The sequence below is a fragment of the Thunnus maccoyii genome, chromosome 17, assembly GCF_910596095.1.
Source record: "Thunnus maccoyii chromosome 17, fThuMac1.1, whole genome shotgun sequence".
Lineage (NCBI taxonomy): Eukaryota > Metazoa > Chordata > Actinopteri > Scombriformes > Scombridae > Thunnus > Thunnus maccoyii.
The window spans coordinates 28,247,128-28,271,336 of NC_056549.1; the positions used below are offsets into that span (position 1 = coordinate 28,247,128).

At 40.2% G+C, this 24,209-nt stretch overlaps 1 protein-coding gene across 6 annotated transcripts in view; it reads right to left on the bottom strand.

Moving 5' to 3' along the window:
• ankrd6b (ankyrin repeat domain 6b) overlaps nucleotides 1-24,209 on the bottom strand; it is a 53,088-nt gene that overhangs the window by 6,179 nt on the left and 22,700 nt on the right. For 4 of the 6 annotated variants that reach the window (XM_042391071.1, XM_042391070.1, XM_042391069.1 and 1 more), the window contains exons 2-12: nucleotides 22,350-22,689; nucleotides 13,902-14,000; nucleotides 11,327-11,425; nucleotides 9,892-9,990; nucleotides 9,320-9,418; nucleotides 6,015-6,113; nucleotides 5,428-5,526; nucleotides 4,062-4,139; nucleotides 2,424-2,528; nucleotides 1,621-1,734; nucleotides 1,276-1,446 (exon numbers count right to left, since the gene is read on the bottom strand). In XM_042391071.1, coding sequence (XP_042247005.1) covers nucleotides 1,276-1,446; nucleotides 1,621-1,734; nucleotides 2,424-2,528; nucleotides 4,062-4,139; nucleotides 5,428-5,526; nucleotides 6,015-6,113; nucleotides 9,320-9,418; nucleotides 9,892-9,990; nucleotides 11,327-11,425; nucleotides 13,902-14,000; nucleotides 22,350-22,475 — 1,188 coding nt within the window. In that variant the 5' untranslated portion in view covers nucleotides 22,476-22,689. Of the gene's footprint in view, nucleotides 1-1,275; nucleotides 1,447-1,620; nucleotides 1,735-2,423; nucleotides 2,529-4,061; nucleotides 4,140-5,427; nucleotides 5,527-6,014; nucleotides 6,114-9,319; nucleotides 9,419-9,891; nucleotides 9,991-11,326; nucleotides 11,426-13,901; nucleotides 14,001-22,349; nucleotides 22,693-24,209 lie in introns of all 6 variants that reach the window. The other 2 variants (XM_042391068.1, XM_042391072.1) reach the window with 2 other exon arrangements.

Consider the following 24,209-nt stretch of genomic DNA (forward strand, 5'->3'; position numbering starts at 1 on the left):
CAGCAAACAGCCTAATTCCACTACAGTGGTAATCCGTATTATGGTAGGAACCTCTCAACTAAGTAAAGAGAAACGACCGTCCATCATTACTTTAAGACATGACGGTCAGTCAGTCCAGAAAATTTCAAGAACTTTGAAAGTTCCATCAACCATCAACACTGTGATGAAACTGGCTCTCATTAGGACTGCCCCAGGAAAAGAAGACCAGGAGTTCCCTCTGCTGCAGAGGAGAAGCTCATTAGTTACCAGCTTCATAAATCCCCAATTAACAGCACCTCAGATTAGAGCCCACATCAATCCTCCCCAGAGTTCCAGTAGCAGACACATCTCAACATCAACTGTTCGGAGGAGACTGTGTGAATCAGGCTGTCATGGTTAAATTGCTGCAAAGAAACCACCACTGAGGGAGACCAATAAGAAGAGAATTGCTTAGACCAAGAAACACAAGGAATGGACATTAGACCAGTGGAATCTGTACTTTGGTCTGATGACTCCAAATTTAAGATTTTTTGTTCTAACCATCGTGTCTTTGTGAGACGCAGGGGAGGTGAACGGATGGTATCTGCATGTATGGTTCCCACCATGAAGCATGGAGGAGGAGGTGTGATGGTGTGGGGGGGCCTTGCTGATGACACTGTTGGCGATTTATTCAGAATTCAAGGCACACTTAACCAGCATGGTTACCACAACATTCTGCAGTGACATGCCATCCCATCTGGTTTGTGCTTAGTAGGACCATCATTTGTTTTTGAATAGGACAATGAACCAAAACACAGCTCCAGGATATGTAAGCTATTTAACCAAGAAGGAGAGTAATAGAGTGCTGCATCAGATGATCTGGCCTCTACAATCACCCAACCTAAACCCAACTGAAATGGTTTGGGATAAGTTGGACTGTAGCGTGAAGGAAAAGCAGCCAACAAGTGCTCAGCACATGTGGGAATTCCCCTGTTGGAAAAGCATTCCAGGTGACGACCTCATGAAGCTGGTTAAGATATTGCCAAGAGTGTGCAAAGCTGGCAAACAGTGTCTACTTTGAAGAATCTCAAACATTAAAGATATTTTGGTTTATTTAACACTTTGTTTACTTCATGATTCTATATGTGTTATTTTATAGTTTCAGTGTTTTCAAAAAGAACACAGAAAATTAAGTGAATGAGTACGTGTGTCCAAACTTCTGACTGGTACTGTATATATCAAAGAACACATAATTGAGAGACGGCATGAATTTACTCTGACTAGCCAGGTGAGTGTTGAGGCAGTGAGTGCTCTGACCTGCATGATTTTGCCATCCTTTCCTCGGTACAGCGTGTAGAGCTGATAGGCCTTATAGTTGTGTGGAGGGATGGATGCATGAGGCGAGATTCCTCGCAGTTTGCCTTTCCTCCTGTGAAAGGCTTCACTGTTCCTGGTCTCTCTGCGGCGGAGGGGGTCTGACAATGATGGCTGCAACATCAACAACACCTGAGGTTAGTAATTATTCTACCTCTTCCCTCTGACAGTGACAGAGGGAGAGGAGAGTGCTGCTCATTGCCTTTCCTCGTCCGCATCTTTTGACAGGCAACCTCCAGTCACAAAACAGTTTTAACCCTTCAAAAGTGAGGTGATACAGGGACCTACCTTTTCTTTCTGCTTCCTGTTCTTTCCCTTCCTGGTGTTTGACTCGGTCACCTCAGCGTGTTTGCAGGCGGCTCGGTCACTGCTCTGTGTGTCATCTGCAGCAGATGCACTGTCCTGCAGGAAGCACAGAGGAAGAGGGAGGGGTTTGATAAATACCTTTCCAGGACATTTGAAAAATGTAAGCATCCACAACATTGAGAAATAGACACAGAAAAAATGTTGAAAGTATCTACTTCAGACAAAAATATACAGCACTGATACCCAGCTATTTGATGTGTTTGATGGAATGGTGGAGCCATAATAAACATGGTCTTGGGTTTGCATATTTCACTCAGTGTAAACATTGTAGAGCTTCAATAAAGAGCTGATAGTGAACTGGTACAGAATATTTATAACACTGTCAAACCATGTGGAATAAGATGATTTTAAAAAACCTTAAAGCTTCTTAAGTGGAAATACAGTACAAGGAGAAAACTGTTACAGGATAAGGCTGCAGTGAGTCCATGCATTACTCTCCTGGACACTGCACTTTTATAACAGTTCATCAAACAGGAGGAAATAGTGCATTTGTTGTTTTCAGTGGCTCTAGTGAGTATTTCTGGCAGCGGGATTGAGTCACAATAAACTACAGTGTGTGTTTATGGTGATGAAGGAACATATCACCCAGTGCAACTGTGTGACTCATTGATGTGTTTTTAATAGTTTGTGGACAACAATGGAGCTCTATGGCACAGAGGAAGAAGATATATCAGACTTTGATACACACACAATACTTGTTACAGCAGCTCTGAAAAGTCCTTTACCTTACAGGGCAGCATCTCATCTCTGGGCACAGACTGAGCTCTGCCCTCTGCCTTTAGCTTGTCTCTCCTCTTCCTCAAGCTCCTGCCACGCACAAAGCTCTGCACCTGAACACACACAGGAGACAAAATGATCATTATAAAATGGACATACTGTAGATAATAAATTCTTTCCTTCTCAGCTTTTCTGTGAAAGGAAACTTGCTGCAAATAATCTGACAGAGGATGACTCTGACATCTCCTCAACTGTCTGAGGACACTGTCTCACTCTGCAGGAGATACCTGACTACTACACAGCCCAGAGAAGTGTGTGTGCTCTATAATGTAACAAGTGATGTGTTCAGGAGAATGAGGTGGTCAAAACACTTTTCTCATTTATGTGTTAAGACTGGTAAATGGTAAGTGCAATAAAGCATTAAATGCATTTAGTCATTTTCTCAAATTGAAGGGAAATAAAAGACACATGACCTCATTCATAACCGCTGCATACGCACAAAAAGGTTAGGCTGAAATAAGGCTGACGCACACGTTCTGACAGAGGAATGTGCACACCTGTATGGAAACTCTGACCCATGCGTACAAAGATTTTGGAGACTGTAAATTGGTGATGCAGATGGTGAGGTGGTGAATTAAAGCCAGATTGTATAATGATTCGACTCACACATTTCATTTCACTTCATATCATAAACATTCAAACCAGCAGTGTAACATGTGTTTGTGCTTGTAGTCATCCAGAACTATTCCATAAGCACCTTTCAATTTTAAAAGATACAAGACAACTAAAATCTTCACCAGTTACATCTGGAATTTATGACTTTTATCTATTATTGAAATAAAAATGTTATCCGCTGTGTCACCATCACCTTTCCAACCCTGTGAGCAGATAGGAGAGGGCCGGGCTGTATGATACTGACATGTACTGACACTCGGTCATGGTCAGTTGTGGAGCTGCTGAAATGCCAGGATGATACCAGGATGTGGCAGGTGGCAGGATTCTGGAAAGTCTGGCTTTCCTTTCCCCAATATTAACCCTGAATATACCGATTCCTTTTTACCTCAGCCACATTAACTAACTAATGACATTATAATCCAAGAAATCCAAGATTACATCAAATATCTTTAAAGAGTGGTAGATTTTTGATAAAAAATCTTCTAATACTGTGCATATATCACCAGTATGATTTTAATTAGTTTTCATATCATTTTTGTGCCGCTGTCGCTGCCACACACACACACACACACACACACACACACACTGCTTTCTCCAGGCACCTCTTCACCATCTGCAGTGATATATGGACTGTGTAAATTGATTTTGGAGTTAAATATAATGCTTATTGGTTGTTTTAGATATTAAGTGTGTGGTCTCATCAGTCATGTACAGTACCGGTCAACAGTTTGAACACAACTTCTTATTCCCTTGAATGAGTACGTGTCCAAGTGCTTGACTGGCAGTGTACATGTCTATAGATGCTTAACAAATACCAAGCAGTCAGCTTCGGTGTCCCAACAGTCCACACCCTGACAGTGTACAGCAATGCACTTCTTCTTCTAACAGAGTATGAGCATAAAGATGTATCTAAGTATGAGTTTTGTTTACAGCTGGCCTGTACTGGACAGACTGGCAGTTACTGGTTTTACCTGTGGAGCTTTGGTCAGGAGAAGAGCCACGTCTGGGTTGTTGTGTTCTCTGGCCTGGTCCAAAGCTGTCTGACCTGCCTGCACAGACACACAGACAGACGACACATGATTTAGAGGACAGAGTAAAGAGAAAAGTGTAAATGTCTAAATAGCCACTGGGCCTTTGAACTCAATGGAATGCCTTTATTTGGAACAGACAAGCCTTTTATTTCTAATTCCAGTTAATGCAATCTCAACACTTATACTTACTTACGTACATGTTTAGTTGTTGACTTGATTAATTCAGTATCAAATACATTTACAAAGCTCTAATTCCATCAGTACAACAACAGAGTCACTTTATACTCACCGCTAAACTGCTCTCACTTTGTCTTTTTAACATTTTTTTTTTTATTAAATACCTTAAATTAAGTGGCCAGGTCTTTATTTACCTCAGTGGCAGAGAGAAGCAATCTTTATTTGGGACAGGTTTATATTAGAAACAGGCATTTATTTCTAAGTTGACCTGATCTCCAGTTAATGCTAGCTCAACACTTCCTCCATGCTGACTTTTTGTCTGGATTAATTCAGTGTAATGTTCATTTCCACGGCACTAATTCCATCACTTCCATACTGCCTCTTCCCCCCAAATGATGTTAAAGGACACAATTTTTCTGTCTTAAAACAACAGTCAGGGGCCCAAATAAACTTTGAAACAGGGTTTTCTTGCCATGAGCATTCCCTCTGTTCACACTGACCATTAAAGAGATCCTTTCATAATGCACTTACAGTGGAAGTGATGGAGGACAGAATCCACAGTCCTCCTTCTGTGCAAAAATGTTTTTAAAAGTTAATCTGAAGCTAATATGAAGCTTCAGCATCCAAATAAGTCAAATCAAGTAGATATCTTTTAACATTACTGTCTTTTTAGTGCCAAAGTGCCTCTTTTTGTTGCTAGAAGTGTCAAATTTAGCGTTGAATTTACTTGATAGTGGCTTAACAGCGATGGAAAAAAATAGGTGTGTTGTTGTACAACCCTTCAGTGTTTTTATGAATGATCTGCCTTTATTTGTTCACTTGTTCTATTATTTTATCAAATCTTTTTGACACTGCAACAGACAAATATTCTCTGTATCTAATGTCTGTATTCCTGATATTACAATACAGGATTCTGGAGTACAAACAGCAACCAATTTCTGCCGCATGGAATCACCAATGTGTAATGTCGGCTAGTGCAGCTTTAAATAGACGACAGGAAGCGGGGACAGCATACTTAAGAGGAGGTTGGTAACAACAGTAATGTGTGCTGAAGATGAAGAAAAGGCAAAGTGAGTGCACAAACACTTCTTCTGCATTAATGATGTAGAAAGAAGCTGCAGGCGCTCACATTGTTGCAGATGCGGCTGTCAGCTCCTGCCTCCAGCAGTAGACGTACTGTCTTCTTGTGATTCAGAGCAGCTGCCACGTGTAGCGGTGTGTCCCCAGCCTACACACACACACACACACACACACACACACACACACACACACACACACACACACACACACACACAAAAGGAACAAGAGGTGGTGGTGTGAGAGTGTACCATTTATATCTTTAAGACATCTGCTGCTTGTATGAACATTTAAGTCCTACGCATTAAACAGATGATCTCATGCAGAGTGACGCACAATGCAAAATCAAATAAACTGTCCCTGCTTTCACTGAATATGGATCTCACATTTACAGCTGGGATTATGGAGGAATTGTGCATCTATTTCAGCAGAAAACTGAACTTTTTCTTTTGAATTCAAAAATGTGCCAGCCACTTTTTCAAGACAGATTTTTTTTAAACATTAGCTAAAAGTTCCAATTAATAGTAGTCACACTCCATAGTTACTATACTACTACTACTGTATATAATAACCACAGACAAGATGGTTAGTATTCAGCTGGTGTTGAGAGGTCATTCTTCTGTTCAGGTGGTAACTCACCAGGTTCTTCTCTGACACGGAGCAAAAGGCTCCCAGCAGGATGCGGATCATAGCCACATGGTTGTAACGGGCCGCTACATGCAGACATGTATCTCCTGCCTGGAAAAATATAACATTGAAAATATGTCTCAGCACAAAGAGAAAATACATTATAGTGCTTTTTGAATGACATGCGATGATGTAAATCATTATTAGATTCTGTATATTATACAAATTAATTTACATGACAACCATAAACATAATGGATCATCCCTTTTTGCAATCAAATATCATCTTAAAGTTTATTGTTAATATTTTTTTTCCTGAAAGGAAAAAAAGAGATCCTTGAAGTGAAATCACTAATGCTCCTTTTACTCTCCAAGCCTCTAAGTGTGTGAGCTGATGAAAATGTTTGATTGACAGCTGAGCCAGCAGGGGCACCAAATAAACCTGCTCTGCTAACTGGAGCTTCAAATGATTGTGCTGTCAGCAGTGTTTTTCATGTTTAAAGCTTTATGCTTTTCCTTATTTTCACTCATACAGTGTGTAATGTTACAATGTCAGATGTTCATAGTAAATGTGGTCAAAGGCTCAGTATAAGATAAGATATAAGATAAATAAGGAGTTTTTTGAACTGTAAATCATGCAAAGCTACTCTTATGGAGTCCAAGAATAAAAATATGGAGCTGGAAATAAGCAGAATGGATTCCCTGTTAAGAACCCAACCATTCATCATCTTAACTGACCAGTGTTGAAGTTTTTAAGTTGGTCAATGTGTTTCCGAGCCTGTAAACTGACAGCAGCAGTGCACCTTTTACCCAGTGGATGTTTTGCTTGCTCAACAAGCCAAGATGCAACACAAGATATGCGCTTGTTTGTAATAAAAAGAATTCATAAGTAAGAAAGCTAATGTTCTCCATGAATGAAAACAATAAAACATGATCAAATATAGATTTTTTCTCAAAGGAGAACATAAGACAAGATGAAATTACATTCACCTTCAGCACTTCAGCACATTGACATCACATGACTGCTGATGGTCAAACAGCTGATTCATAGACTGATTGCTGGTCTATTATAACCTGACATCAGAAGTGTAAAGTAACACTTAAGAAAAAAAGTTCAACTTTTACAGCATACAGCTCAAGTGTTGGTTCTTAAGAATTATAATTTTACACCACTGAATTTCAGAGATAAACACACACTTTAATATACATTAGCTGACAGGCTTTTACATTCAAACATATGATAAATTCATATGTTTTTAGTTTTAATTACCCAACAGTATTGAAACATATAGACCTACAACCTACTTTTAAAATATTCCTCATACTCCTGAAAAGATTTCAAATCAGTTGATGACAGTGCTGCTCCTGATTTGAACAGCTTTTCTCTGTTTCATGTCATTTTAAACTGGGTTTTTTTGGACTGTTTGTCCAAGAAAATAAATCAATAAATGAATAAATACATACATACATACATCACTTTGGGTTGTTTTGGGTTGTTAACAAATAAAAAATTCATTTACGAATCTAAAAAAATAACCCAGATTTATCAATATAAGAAATGCTTTTTTGGCCTGAATCCTTATTAATGAACAAATCAATCATTTAAACACTTAAAGTGAGCCAAATGTATTTCTGTTATGTTATCTTATTGAATTTGAGACTTAATGAAAGTGTGTGTGAGCACCTGCCACAAACATCACACTGTATTTAAATATTGAAGGCCGAGTGTCATCACATGAGTGCATCTGAGGACGGCTGCTTGTGATCCACCACTGACAACCTCCTCCTGGATTGATTTTGTGCTGAGTAACAACAGCTTCCCTGTGAGGCTGCATTTTTATGTTTGAAGTGCAAATGTACCATGCAGCGTTTCATAATTAAGAGACTTGTGTGCCATGTAAACAGTAACAGCAACGCACTGCCAAGAGCAGAGTGTCATCCTGGGTTTCAAAGCCGCTGGATAATAGAAAGCAGGTGGATATGAACAGATGAATAAGTTTGTTTTCAAAAAGAATTTGACATGAAGAAACTTGGAAAAAACAGAAGAAGAAAAGATCATGACAGTAACAGATGATGTATACAAACAAGGATGTAAATGAAGGAAACAGACACCGGTCTACTTCATGTTAGATATTTACCTGATAACATGGTCATGTGATATTACCTGACTTTACAAGCTGTTGAGGATTGCCTTAATGCTACATTAAACATTCTACCAGTAAACAATGGATTGTGGGAGGCCTGTGCCAGTTTTGTCCTCCAAATTCAGAAATAAGGAGGCTGTGTTTCTTGGCCGCATTTAAAAGAGGCTTAGAAATGAGACTGTTGCTGTTGGCTTGTTTGAAATGTAGGATTCAGCTTGTGGACTGGGAAGCAGCTACAGTGTGACAGCAGGGTAAACACAGCTGCACATGTAATTACTGACACCTTTGATTTACGTGTGCCACATACCAAGCACTGACAATAGAGTTGGGAAATGTGAGGAACTTTTCTGGTTCTTATCTGGTTCTTCAATAAGAAGTTGAAGGTAGAAGCCTGAAGAAACTACTCCCAAGGTGCATTTTAGCAAGAAACATCCAATCACGGAGCTTAAAATGTTACGTACACTGCTAAATATTATAGTTTTGACACAACTAATAATACAATCTGCAGATTAAATCAGTTTCCTTTCAGATTAATTTTGAATTTATCAGGCATCATTAGTTTACCTCAATCTAAGTCACATCATTAGGGCCTGAGCCCCAAAGTGGTGAAGACCCTATTGTATTTCGTGTGCTTGTTTCTTTCCTCTTCTTCTTTCTTTATTATTACGCCACTTCAACCCTAAATTTGACCCCCTAAACATGTTCAAAAACTCACCAAATTTGGTACGCACATCAGGTCTGGTGAAAAATTTGGTAAAATGTAAAAGTTATCCCCCGAAATGCCAAAATGTGCTCTATAGCGCCACCTACGTATCTAATATGGCCACCACGGCCCATAGGAATGTCATAGAGAGATCAAACCAAAACTCAATTATTTGTCTCATCAAGATCTACAAATCATACGCTGACACCCCTGACCTAAATCCAACAGGAAGTCCACAATATGCCCATCAAACAACTTTGCGCTGTGTGTCAGAAATATGTTTTTTTCTGTTGTCCTATCCTGTCCTATCATCTTGCGATCTCTTATATTAATCCAACGACCTCCAGGTTAGAAACCACTGTGTTATAGGACCAAGAAGAGAAAGATGTCTCATGTGTCTATGTCTGAAAAAGTGCATCCATCTCATTATCTCTGGCATGTGAGTCCACCGCAGCCTTGCTGGAGACTTACATGGTTCTTGCTGTCGGGCCTGGAGCCTCCCAGTAGAAGAACCTTGGAGCTCTGAGCGTGACCGTTCTGACATGCAAGGTGGAGAGCTGTGTTTCCTGCCTGGAGGAGGAGGGGAAGAGAGAGTGTCACTGTTTATTTATGTTTACTAATGTCATTTGCACTACTTGTGTATTTTTATTATCTCATTCAGTTTTACTGTATTTACATTCCAACATTGATGTCAACACCCGTCATGTCAGTCATGCTACTGCTGCTATTCTGTGCGTGTGTGTCTACAGAGGTTTTTAGGAGATATGGGATGCATAAAAACATTTGATTCTGAATAAAACCCTGACTGGAGCTAAAGATGATTATGTTTAACAGTGTGCTCCAAACTTTATATTTTTATTGTTTCAAATGGACATCAGCATCGTCGTAGAATTTTCTCCAATCAAGACATACTGTCTCAATACATGTATTAACTAAATACTAACATATCATTAGTATAATAACATACTAAATAATATAATATACACAGTATATTGTCCTATGTGTATTCCTGTGATTTGTTTTTTCTTTCAGTTGAGAATCACCTTGTTTTTAGCGTGAACGTTGGCTCCAGCCTTCACCAGCAGTTTGACAGACTGACTGAAGCCGTGCCAGGACACCTCATGGAGAGCCGTGTTGCCATCCTGGCACAACAGAAAACCACACAGAAAGACACATTAACAACAGACAGACTGATCCACTGGACTTAAAATGATGAAGAACCTCCTCCTTCATAACTCTAGCTTAAGTCTAGCGACTTAATGTAAATTCTCAAATAACAGCCCAGTCTCAAATAACAGTGTGCTTTAATAGTTATATAATAGTATATCTATATTTCCACAGCACTTATTCAATCATCACAACAACAGAGTCATGTCATACTCACCACTCTGCTGCTCTGAGTTTCTTCTTCTAACAGAACCACTGTTTTCATTCACTATTTAATCCTATTTAGCCATTTCTTTTGATTTCTGTTGAGTCAATGAAACTCAACCCCCAGATGTTTCATATTAAAAGCTTTCCAGGAAAGACAGGAATGATGCCCTTTCATAATCAACAATAAATTGGAGCAGATATTAGACCTCTGTTTCAAATAAAGGTTCATCCTACAGTAAAAAATAAAAAATATTTGAGAAGTGACAGTACATTGATAGTGGGTTCTACTTGAAATTTGGATTAAACGTGACAGTGAGTTTGGATGTTTTACGTGTTCACTATGACTGTCAAAAGATACAAAATATGGACTTCCTTGTCATGAACTCTCAATGAATACTCAATTCAATTCACTCTTTTTACAGATATGAAGACTTCAGTCACTGTTTAATGTGCTACATGGAACGTCACCTTGGCCATGTTTCAGCTGCAGAATACTCAGGACAACAAATAGTTGAACAAAAAAGAAACCCCGACAGTAAATGAAAGCTGTTGCCATACTGTATAGGCATTAACAACCACATTGTTCCATACTGACATGTGTGCAAACTGCAAGGTCTATTTATTCTCCAGATTTTCTCCAGTGTATGTAAGAGCACTGTTGTGAGATTATTCAAAAGTGGTTGACTGTAAAGCAATGGGACTCTGACAAAACAGCTTTGTTAAATCTGTGATGGTATTACTGGCTGGAATATTTCTGTACACCATGACTTAACAACTACAAATACACATTCAATGTACTATATATTTGAGTGTTAAGGGAATCTGACATAAAGCACAATTAAAACAGGGTAAAATGTTTATAATCCATAAACTTTAGGTCCGGCTAAGTTTGTGAACAAGTCATTTGCTATTTCTCTGTGACGCTAAACACTACTTTTCATGGTGGAATGAGGCTAAGCAGATTACAGGCACACTGGTTTCTCTCTGATTATCAGATGCTTTAATGCAGTCATTATTGTGGCTTTGAAACTCCCCCGTTGCTTTGACTGATTGTAATTAAGGTGACGTTAGCCTCCATGTATGTTTCTGTTTTTTGATCTGCACCTTGTCCTGCCTGTCCAGTGCACACCCTTCCTGGATGAGAGCGCTGATAACGTCACTGTTTCCCACGACTGCAGCCCGGTGTAACGCCGTCTGCTCCCCCTGCCAACATAAACACACAAACACTGACAAATTATACGGGACAACAACCGCTCAGAAACACGACGACAAAACAAACATCACATGAAAACCAGCATCAGTCCAGAAAAAAAACATTTCCATCAAAGGAAAATCTTGGAGCCCCAGTCTGGTATTTTATTGTGTTGTTAATTGAAAGTGTTTTTGCTGTGTTGTTTTCATGCCACCAAGGTGCATGAATCTCATTTAAAATCAATTATCTTCTGTTAAAAAAAAGCATTTCAGTTGTTGAAAAGTTGACATGGAGATACAAGATTTTCATTCATCAGAGGTGACACTCTTGAAGGAATAGGAATATGAACTCCTGCTTACTTTGAGTAGAAAAAACACGTAGATGTCTTTTGTATATCACTGCAAGCTAGTTAATGATATGGTCAATGAAATTAGCCTAGCTTAGTTAGCTGAGTTACTGCACATTAATGGGACCAATAGGTTGTTCAAAAGAAATACACGCTTAAACTTCTACAGATGGATAGCTGGTCTACATGTCCTAATCTACGTATGAAGTCTTGACTTACAGTTAAAGGAGTTCAGTATTTTGGGAAATACACTGATTTGCTTGCCTGCTCTTTCTGAGTGAGATGAAGAGATCTATATCAACCTCATACCTAGCTTGGCTTAGCTTAGCATACAGACTGGAAGCAGAGGGAAACAGCTAGCAGAGAAACAAGGACTGTGTGCATCATCACAGAGTCTTGACATCACAATGAGGTTGCCATGTTTGCTACCATCGTGTCTGGACAGAGACCAAAACCAAAACCTGTACTCACCCACCAAAACTAGCACAGACAGTGCACGGGCGGATGGATAAACTGTCAAGAAATAGTTCCAACACATAACTCCGCCTAAAACCACAAACTTTATTTTTTCATTTTTATTTTTCTGTTTGGGTAACAGATTGAACAAACAGCATGACATGTTAATTAATGAGCTTTACAGGTGTTGGCAGGTGTATTTTTGACTGTACAGATCCAGGCTAGCAGTTTCCCTGATTCCAGTCTTTAAGCTGGGCCAGCTCTGCACATGACAAACCTGAACCTGACATTGATCTTCTAATCTCACCTTTGGAAAGAAAGCAAAAGATGTATTTCCAAAAATACTGAACTTTTCCTTTAGAGCGATAGTTTTGTTATATTTAGTTTTATTCTTTTTTACTCAGAGTACAAAAAAACTCTTAGATGCCTTTCCTATGTCTCTGCATGCAGTTTAAAGGTATGACCCGTGAAATAGTGGGCCTGCTAAAAAGACATGCAACATTTATGATTTTTATCTAATTTTACAACAACTAAATTATATCATGCACCCTTCAGCATCATTCATCATTGTTAATAAGCTAAAGAGTATGAAATATTCAGCTCTCAGTGCTACACAAGTTTTTCTACCACTGAGCATCAGTGACTCAACACAACAAAGCTTGTTGTTGCACATACTGTACAGTATATTTAAAATAGTATAAATTCCACAAAAACAAACCATCTCTTTAACTGTTGACGGCTTTGCAAGCTCTTTTTTTAATAAGCACAGTACGTATCCCGTAGCTCAGAGCTGTTATTGACTCAAGCAGTGATGATGATAATATGGTCGTGATGTAGCAGTTAAACCAACCACAGCAGTTCAACTCAAACACTTTACTGTTAGGAGTCCACTGTAGTTTGTATAAGCATATGAAAGCAGCACAGACAGCGTACAGTCCCAGGAAAAAGCTTCAGCTCACATTTATGCTCAGCCATAAATGGAATTCCTGCACACAGAGCAGATTAGTGGTGAGTGACACTTAGCAGGCCAGCTTTGACATGAGAGCTCTATAAGCAATGATTTCCATGAGAGAAAGAGGAGAAACAGGAGGGAGGAGAAGAGGAGAGGGTCGGCCATTCCAAGATAGATAAGAAGTGAGCCGAGCGCAGCAGCGGGAGTGGAGGAGTTGAGTTTCAGGGAAGGAAGGATGGGGGGACAGATTTCCACTGGTTCAGTAGGAGCAGGTTTGGCTAACCTCCTTCACTCTCCCTGATCCTTCAGGCTCTTTCCCAGCCCTCCTCCACTGTCTTCTCCCCTCCTGCTCCTCCTCCTCCTGCCTCAGTCTGCAGCTCCTGCTCCCTCCAGTCGAGGAGGATGGACTGCAGCCTGTTGCGGAGCTCATTGACCACAGAGAGTGAATTTGGCAGTGCCAGAGATCTGGGTTATCGCTATCTGTGGGGAAGGGGGGCCTGCATCCTGAGGGCAAACCCACGAGTGGGCAGTCCAAAGAGTCCCATTCAAGGCCACTAGAGGTCATTAGACTACAGCTGTGTTTGTGTTAAAAAATAATTGAAAGTATACAATGATTCCAATAAAACAGAAGTAGTCCGCTGGTAATTATCAATCAAGGCTGAAGCACAGGCTGGAAGTGGTTGAAAAGTGGAAACGTAGCCGACGCAGGTGACAGACAAATGCATCTACTCACATCGTCTTGGATGTCCAGGTCGCAGCCAGCTTTGAGCAGGATACGCACAACCTCAATGTGGCCTTTGTAGGCAGCCAAGTGCAGGGGGCTTCTGCCATACTGTGGACACAAAACACACAATTCAGGCGAGTGAACAAAAACACCACAGGGCACACAACATAAGCACACAACCTCCCCGCAGAAGCAAACAAAGTCGAGGGAAAACCCACCTCCACTGTCCCACACACAGAATCACTGTGTAGTGAGTCAGATGTTGCTGCAGTGTAAGTAACTGTGGTCATAGCTGCCTGGTGGTACGACTGAACACAATCTGCTGCAGAGTACAATCTATCTTAATAATGAGTCCAGCGAAAACAAACAAATCCTGAAAAACATCCTTAACATACAAAACTTACAGCTAATTTTTAAGTTTTCGTTTATGTTAAAAATATTAGAGAATGTAGTAATGACACAACTTCTAGAGCCACTCAGGAAAAATAACAATTACGTCTTTGAAAAATTCTTCCTTTGTGTGACAAATGACTTATTACTGGCTACAGACTCTGGACTCTGCTCTCTTTAAGTGCAGCCTTCAACACCACAGAGCACAAAATTCTTACTGAGAGACTGAGGAAATGGGCAGGAATCACTGGAGTTGTACTGGAATGGTTCTCCTCTTGCCTGGAAAACAAGACATTTTTGTCTCCATCCAAGATTTTAAATCATCAACAGCTGGCATCACCTGTGGACTACCTCAAGGATGTATTCTTGGACCAATTTTATTCTGACTGAACATGTTACCCCTTGGACATATCATTCAGCAACACAATATCTCTTTTCACTGTTATGCTGATGATACACAGTTACGCTGATGATACACAGTTATACCTAACATTTAAACCACATGAACTGAACAATGTAACCATACTGCATTACTGTTTATACAATTTCAAGGACTAGATAGCAGCTAAATTCCTACAATTTAATAGCAATAAAACAGAGGTGTTGATCTTTGATCCAGAACATCATAAATTACAAATACAGTCTTCCCTTGGTTCACTTAGTACCAATGTTAAGTCTGTGTCAAAGAACTTTGGAGTAACTTGCACACCAGTAATATCATCCAAACTTGTTTTTATCAATTAAAGCTGGAGTGCAGGACTTTTACATGTAAATGAACATCTGTTACATTCAAGCCCTTGACAAACAAGTTCACACAATGCTGATTAAGCCTATCACCGCCAGATACATCTCTGTAATTTTTGACTGTTAATATGTCACTTTATTAAGTTTTAAATTTTTTTCCAGGCAAGAAAGTAACCATTTAGATTCCCAATAGGTGGTCAGTTTATCCAAATAGTGCCTATTTGAAAGTTTGGTCTGATGTTTTCAGAGCTGCGATGAGCTGCTGGCTGGGTGAGACCAGCTGGTCGGCATTTGTCATAAAGCACATGTTGATTGAGTTTTTGTAATTATTCTCACTGCCGGAAGGGGGAGACAAAAGTTCAGCACTGCAGGTTTAAGAAACATCTCCAAGATAAGACACATGCTCAATTTTAATGACACAGAAAAAGTCATACATGCTGTTATATCATCACGCCTGGACTACTGTAACTCTCTTTTTACCTGTTTAAACTCACTCTCATAATTGCAATTTATCCAGAACTCAGCAGCCAGATTATTAACTAAATCTAGAAGGTCGTGTCATATCACTCCAATTTTAGCATCCCTGCACTGGTTGCCCATTACTTTTAGAATACATTTTAAAAATGTAATTAATTACCTACAAGGTCATCCATGGTCTAGCTCCAGATTATATTAAATAACTTTTAACCCCTTACAGCCCAGCAAGGTCTCTAAGATTTCCTCAAAGGTCAGTGCTCGGTCCCCGACTCTTCTCAATATACACCACCTAACTTGGTGTAATCATCTGCTTCCATGGTTTCACACACAACTGCTATGCTGACGATATCCAACTCCTATCAAGGGAACTCCTCCCTTAAAGAATGAGTTTACTAATTTTCAAGTTTGTCTTAAAACAACAGTCAGGAGCCCAAAGAACATTGAAATAGGGTTTTCTTGCTGTAATCATTCCTCCTGTTCATACTGATCATAAGAATTTCCCTTCATAATGCACTTACAATGTAAGTGAGGGAGGCCAAAATCCACAGTCCTCTTTCTGTGCAAAAATGTACGTATTTAAAAAAAGTATCTAAAAGTTTATCTGAAACTAATATGAAGCTTCAGCCATCCAAATGAGTCAAATCAAGCAGATATATTTCAACATTACAGTCTTTTTAGTGGCAAAGTCCCTTTTTTTGTTACTATACTTCCACCACAGCTCGACAGGGAAACACTGTCCGAGGAAACACAAAGAGGGAATTTGAAGCTAAAAAGACTGTAAATGTGTCAATATCCACTTGATATGACTAACTCAGACTGCTGAAGCCTCATATAAGCTTCACATCAACTTTTAATGCATTTTTGCACTAAATGACTGTGTGGACACACTGTGGCTTTTGGCCCCCATCACTTACATTGAAAGCACATTTGAAGGGGATCTTTTGATAGCCAGTATGAACAGGAGGAATGATTACAGTGAGGAAAACCTCTTTCACTGTTTATATAGACACCTGACATTTGAAAAATTGTGAACTCGTCCTTTAGGCTCTCTTTTTCATTCTTTAAACAACTATTGAACTATTAAACAATGGCCTGACTATCTGTCACTTTTCATGTGATCACAGAGTGCAACACTGTGAGTGTCGAGAGTTTTTGAAAAAGTGTGCTCCCTGTATTTAAACAGTGTCATGTCTCCCACTCACTATGACAGCCAGCGTTTCTCCTCACCTTTGAGTGTGGCTGTTTGGAACAACACTTTCCAACATGGTTAAACAACACATCCTGCTAACTTGTTCGTTTCTAGGATAACCCAGCCTTTATAGTGGAGTTAGGCCATCTTGTCTGAAACCAAAACCACCTCTGTTGACATAAAAAACAACAGAGGCTCTTCTTCACACAGCAAATGCCATATATATAATGAGTGTGACTACTGTTTAACATCCTGTGGTAATGGAACAAGTGCCAGTCAGAATCCACTGATGCTCTGTAATTTATCATGGAGGCTGAGATGACGTGAGGAATGTCAACTGTGGGAAATTCCTTCTTACAGCAGCCAGGAGATATTAGTTTAGCCATTGGAAGGATCAGGTTAAAAGCTCTGAACACATCCTGTCATCCTGCACATTACATCCAAGATAATGAACTCTGCTTAAGTGCATGAAGAGGAATGGCCGAGCAGGATGTCAGCATGTAGGTAACCGTTCAAACTTCAAACACAAGATCCATGTGATCTTTGTTAATCTGTAATTATACTGTGTAAATACGGTTTAATTACAGATCAAGTGTGTATTCCCACACAACAGCACAAGCCGCATTACATCCCAGGTATTATCTCGGCGTTTGGAGGTTGGTTCTTTGTTTGGGTGCGGCACTGCTCTGCTTGGCATTCATGTGGTCCTCAGATTGAGTTACACTGGGCCTGGCTTGGAGTGAAGCCACCAGCAGAGCTCAGGTAAACAGCCGGCTTCTGGCCAGCAGGAGGCCTCTGTTTGTCTCCAGACTGACTGAGGGTCTGTTTGTGGCTCTATGGGCTGGTTCAACAAGGTTCTTCATGCTCTGTTGGACTGTCTCATGGAAGCTGTCCTAATTCAAGTCTTTGAGATATTCAAAGACCATTGGACAGGGACCACAAGTCCTCATTCTTCTCACTGTAGTAGAGTCGTCAAGTGGGAGGGACTGCTGGTTGCAGAAGGGTTTTTACTAGGGCTGCCCCCTAAAAGTTGCTGAGTCGATGCATCAGTTGAGAAGCCCGAGTCAACTTGCATTTTTTCAGTCGAATCACTGCCTTTTGTTTTTAGCTATGTCATTATACACAAAGTAATGCAGGGTGACAGCATGACAGGCTGTACACTTTTACAGATTCTTGTCCTCTAATGACCTAAGTACACAACTGTGATGGAAACAGAGGACAGTCCGAGAGACGCTCCGTGCTACGCTTGGATTATATAACTGAACTAATACCAGGATGACCAACAAATGATGAACAAGAGCACTAAAACATGAATCGTGCAGGTATAATTTTGAAACTCATGTTGGCTGTGTGAGGGTAGTGTGGGGCGGCTGCTCTGCAGGTGCGCTTTACTGTACTGCTGTACTGTAACTGTGGTAACTGGGCGGAATTCAACAACTATTGCAACTGCAATAGCTGCAATATATCATTAATGTGTCTTTAGTGGCGAATTTTAAACTCTGTGATTGGATATTTCTTGCCTGAATATTCTGTAGAGCATGTCTACACAGGTAATGTTTCTTACACCCAATCCTGTGCCTGAACACATCCTGTGAAGAAACAGAGTACTATCTACTGCACTGCTGACATGCTACTCCTATGTCGACACAGTGTTAGGAGTCATGGCTAACTTGCACAAACTTTTTTTGTCCACAGGCTTGAACACCACCTTCCATTTTTTATCAAAGAACCAGATATTTTCTAACACAATCTTTTGTACTGATTTAACTGGGAGAGTTTCACGTCCATCCAAGCATTAGAAGTGCTCAAACTGTGAGTCACGAATCATAGTCTGTGGGAAAAATGAATTGGCCTTTTACTTCCAGAACCAGGAGGATCTGAAATAGCTTCTCCCACTTCACATCTGTATGGAGTCTGTTAATGGACAGTACCAGATTAGCGCCCCTCGTTGGCTAATAGAGACGAACAACTGATATGGCTTTGGAATTGAAAATAGATTAAGTATAGGTTCACATTTTTTAAGGTCATCTTAAAACAATAATTACTGGTTACTGGTCACTGTAATCATTCTTCCAGTCCCTAAGGCCGTATCTGTATTTCTATATATTATAAACAATACATATACTCTTGACAAAAAAATCTCAAGGTCTACTCAGTCGCCTTTTCTAGACCTTTCAACCCGATCTTATCATCATCATCAGCAGGTAGAGTTTGTTCAGTTGTCATCACGTGACCTAATATGGACATGAGTAAACTGTGAACTGTCTCCAGTTTTGTCTAGTAGAGTGTAAACCTGGAGATGATCAGGTACTGGACTCTAAACCATCATCTCCTCACATTTTCTTCTTCATTACCAACCTCATCTCACCCCCCCCCACACACACACTTAATCCTATTTGCCTTCTTTTATTTTCATCTGTTTTATGTTTTTCTCTCTCAGTCTCAATCCATTCATCATATTAGCCTCCCAAAAACTATCCCTGCATTCCTGTTCCTGAGCAGAGGAATTTTTCATATCAAACTTTGCCCCCTTTATCCTGGATTAAGCGTTCATAATGGCACGCTGCCAAAATACCCAAATACAGCTGGTTGGAACAAAAATCATCAGAGCGAGCGACAGCAGATGTAATATTGTTGTAGCTGTTACAATATGATGCCATGTGTTCATGTACCCATGGAAAATAGGTTTGCACTGCCAGCACAGAAAACACTAAGCACATGATAGACAACAAAAACAGCCAGTATAAAGCATTCACAAATGAATAACACGTCTGCACTGGCTTTGCATGTGGCCTCTTTTCATATCAGGTACCTGAAATTAAGTGTAGTTTAAAAAATACCATTAAAGCAAGGATTTGACGTGTTTTTACCTGGACATGTAGCTTTATGTAGCTTTATATAGCCTGCAACTCAACCAGAGACAGTTTTCAACCAGCTCTTGCACTTAATATTAAACATTCAAATCTGCCAGTGACAGTTGTCATTTCAGACGGCAAAATCGAAAATCAAAAAAAAAGAGAAGTCTGTTTTTGTCTACTACTGTCTGAAATCTGAGACAGTTTTTGATACTTTGTGCGATGGAGACAGTACTGAGTACTGCGTTAACAGACTGCCCCATCTGTGCACCTCATCTAACATCCAGACCATTGTTCTAGATGAGCATTGGCCCTAACTGGCACACGGGAGGGTTACATCACATTCTGTGTATTTGTAAATAAAACCGTGGTGTGTGCATGTGTGAGTATGTGTGGTTACAGGAGATGTGATAAAAGAATAAAACAGAGCTTCAGGGGACTCTGTTGCCAGTTACTACTGTCACTGTGTGTGTGTGTGTGTGTGTGTGTGTGTGTGTGTGTGTGTGTGTGTGTGTGTGTGTGTGTGTGTGTGTGAGAGACTCTTAGACAGAAAACTGTGTCAGTGTGATCCATCTGGCCGTGCAGCAGCTCAGCTGTGCTACTGTTAAACATCTGGGTGCAAACAACACACTGCTGCTGGAGGTTACACAGCATGGAAAATGTGTGCTGGCTCTATTACACTCAGCATTCATTCTCAGCTGACCCATGTCATTACATACAGTACAAGGATCTCAAGTTTGTCATTCTGATTGCAAATCCAAGTGTCCGAATTCTGACGTGAAGGGATAGAGAGAATGGAAATGCCTTAAAGGTCAACTGAGCAGACTCCATCCACTGATGAAGACTGTGAGATGTGGTTGAAAGCTAATGCAAAAGCTTATAAATAGACCTTGAGTTTTCAAAATGAGTTACTGAAAAACAATTATGGTTTCAAATTTCAAACAATACCAAAACAATGTTTTAAAGCCATGCCTCTCTTCTGATTTGCTTTACTATGTGAAATTAAGCAGATTCACATATGCATACAACTTAATTAGATGGAGGATTCATCCTCTTAAACATCTAAAGAGGCAGTAAGATCTCCTCATACTCAGTGTAATTAGGAGGAGATGTCTTTGCATATCTCCGTGTGGCACCCACATGAGAACACACTTCATCAGAAGGATGAGAGCACTAAGATCATCCGGATCAACTTGAGTGTCTCACTCAAATCACTTCAATGAGGATGAAAACATTGGCTGGAAATTATTCCACAGATGGAATCCAGAGCTGCTGGAATTATTTTCACTTGTTTTGAAACATGTAGGGGTTGTGTCATGTTAGTGGCTCCAGTGCTGCTAAACCTTTCATGCTCTGCTTTGTGTCTAATTAGTGTAAGAAGTCCAGATGAGCCTACAGAAACAGTGTTGCTGGATATGTTGTCCAAAGTGACTTACTTCATGATGACTCTCAACTGAAGACAAAGAGTGAAAGGCTTTGCAGTGAAAGGAATGTGTGACTGTCTATCTGCTCCATTCACTAGACCACCTCTATGAGTCACACAACTCAGTGAAACAATGCAAGTAAAACAACACCCAAAAGCTACAGACAATATAATACAGGAAAGATAAAAGTTAAAAGCCGAATTTCGCCAACCGGTTGATTTTGACCCTGAACTCACTGTGAAAAAACAAGTCATCAGAGGCCATTCCATTTCCCACACAACTTCCTGTACTTATCTTCTCTGGAATTATTAGTTCAGACTGCAAGTGGGCAGGTAAACAGGACAATGAATGGTGTCTCATACAGTGATACTGCAGGTGATCGTTACTGCATGGTCGCTGCGTGTCACTCATTTCGCTGAGGAATTACTTGAAACAATGAGGAAAAACTCCTGCACATTGTCTCACTTACTGCTGGATTATTTATTAGTTGACAGTATTTCAGTCAGACGGAGCTGACGGCTGAGTAACACAAGTAGAGTAATGAGTAATGTAAGTAATGAGTAAAGTAATATAATTACTTTTACAATGAATAAAGTGTAATCAGTAATCAATTATAATTTTCAAGTAACTTGCCCGACACTGACTGTCATACATAAAATATTATATCATAGAAACATCCCTAAGGAACTGCTAAAAGGCTAAACAGGACACAACACACCTGTTTTAACCTCTTTTTACTTTCTCATGTAGCAGTGAAAATTCTTCCACTTGTTTGCTGACGTGCATGTGTTACCATGGTTACTGAATGCATAAATATATACATGACTTATACAGATCACAATCAGCAGATGGATTAAATTGCAGTTTAGCTTTTCATGCTAAAACCACATTCCTACTATCACACAGTCTTGTGGTTTGTCTGCTTTGCTTTCACATCACAAATGAACCACACCGTAGTCCAACTGGAACGGAGAAAACAGACCAAATAACTGGATCGAGACTGCTTGAAAAGGTGGGCTGTTTGGTTTGCAAACCAAACCAAACAAACTGACATGAGTTAATCTGAAAGCACCCTAATCCAGAGAACGGTTCTTTCTGTTGAGCCAATGGATAAGAAGTTAGTTTCTGACAACAAATTGTAACCAAATTGTTGAGAAAGGACCCAACATTGGTATAATCACCCAAATCATTCAGAATCCCCTGGGGCCATAAATACTCACACCAAACTTCATAGCAATCTGGCCAGTAGATTTTAAGATACAATGCTCTGGACATAAGTGTTGGATGGACACACCGGCTGACACTCTATTACTAGCAGCGCTACATAACAAACCTAACACTACAGCAACCATCAGCTCATTCAGGACCAGTGACTCACCTTGGTGACAGCTACTTTTGCGCCCTTGTTGATAAGCTGGACCACATTGTCGGCTTGTCCCTTGTGTGAAGCTATGAGGAGGCGCTCGGAGAGTGCGAGGACCTCAGCCGCATCCTGCTGGCTCATGAAGCAGGGCGAGTGATGCTGCCGTCTCCAGACACGGTGCTCCAGATGGTGGGAAGGCAGCTGTGGCGATTGTCTCCGATGCCCTCTAACTCATGGTGAGCCTCGCTGCAGACAGAGGTGTCAAGCAGGAGCTGGAAAGACTGCCAGTGCTGCTGTTCCTTCTGTTGCTACAAACTCCACCAACCGCTGGGATTCCTCCCCTTCATCCTCTCAGCTGCTGGGACGAGAACAGGAAACACATGGAATGAAAACAAGCCAGCATGTGCTTTGTTCATAGAAGGCTGGCAAACAGGAAAACAGGGGCGGAATGGGCAGAGAGGACTGACATCAGCATCACTACTGTCCAGGTTGCTAAACCCATGTACAGTCCTCGTGGGATCATGTGAGCTGTACAGAAATAATCCGCAATGAGAGCCAAAAAGAGGGGTCAAATGTGGTCAGAGACTGAGTGCCTGCTGTACTGTGAAGCCCCCCCCCCCGTTCACATACAGTGAGAAATAAAAAACCACAAGAACGCAGTCGTAGCTACCTCAAACAGCACAGACACACTGGTGTGGTTTGATGAGTTCTTCGGTGACACACGTCTGCGGTTGTGGTCTAACCGCAGGGAAGGTAGAGTGAGTAAAAGGAAAAAGGCTGCTGTGTCTCATGTGTCTCATTTGATTTCTCATCATCACTAAAACAGACAGACGTTGAGCTGTCATTTAGTATCTCCGCCTCTACAAGTTCACTGGAATGCATTCCTGTCTAATTAGGCATTTCACAGGTCTTGCAAAGAGATCCCTGTTATCTCTCAGTTTGTGTCAATGTACTGTTCTGACTGCTGACATTATCTGCAGCCTTTAGAATATGACTCCAGGCCCAAGCCAAAGCTGTGAAAATCAGATAGAACATCTTGTCTATCAATGGAAAAATCAACCAGCTTTTTTTTCTTCCCCTGGTGAAAGAGTTGATGAAGAATTGAAGCTATTCCTTCACAATACCAATTATAATCCTGGCAATAATACTCATCTGGAGAGAATTGAAAAGAGTGCAACTTGTACAGTTGTCTCAGCTTTGAACACTTTCAACCAAACTCTAGTAACAATGTTAGAGGAAAACTAGGGTTTATTATTGCTGGGGTTTTATTTTCATAGCCCTGGCCATTGATTCTATCAGTTATGACTGAACATGGTTTAAACAAAAGTACTTCATGTGCTCTTGGAAAGTGGAGTCGTCACTAAAAAATAGCTCCAACAAGGCAAGAAACATGATCGGACAAGGTGTAAACATAACTATTGTTTATCCATAAGTTTCCATCAATTGTCTATAAATTTGACTATCCTGGGGGTTGTTTAACAACTGGTCTGATCACCTGACAGCTTGAAAAATGCCAACAAAACAAACATTTTCTATAGATTTGGCGTATTCTTGTTTCCACAATTAGATTCCTTATGTATATTTATAGTTAGTACGTTCATACTAATATTTACACACATCTTCTTCATGAACCTTACAATTTTTGGATTTTTTTTTATGTAGGATATCTATCTTTCCTTTTGACATTTATATTTCTACTGTAGGATATGCACTTATTTCATTAATGGTTTGATATTATATTTCTATCTATAATCCAAGGTTTTCAACTGGTAGAGCTCATTGGGATTGTCTGTATGGATACTGGGAGGTGCTAATGCTGCCCTCTGATTGGTGCTCTCTTCCCGGGCTATGCTTTACATTTACATACTGTGAAAA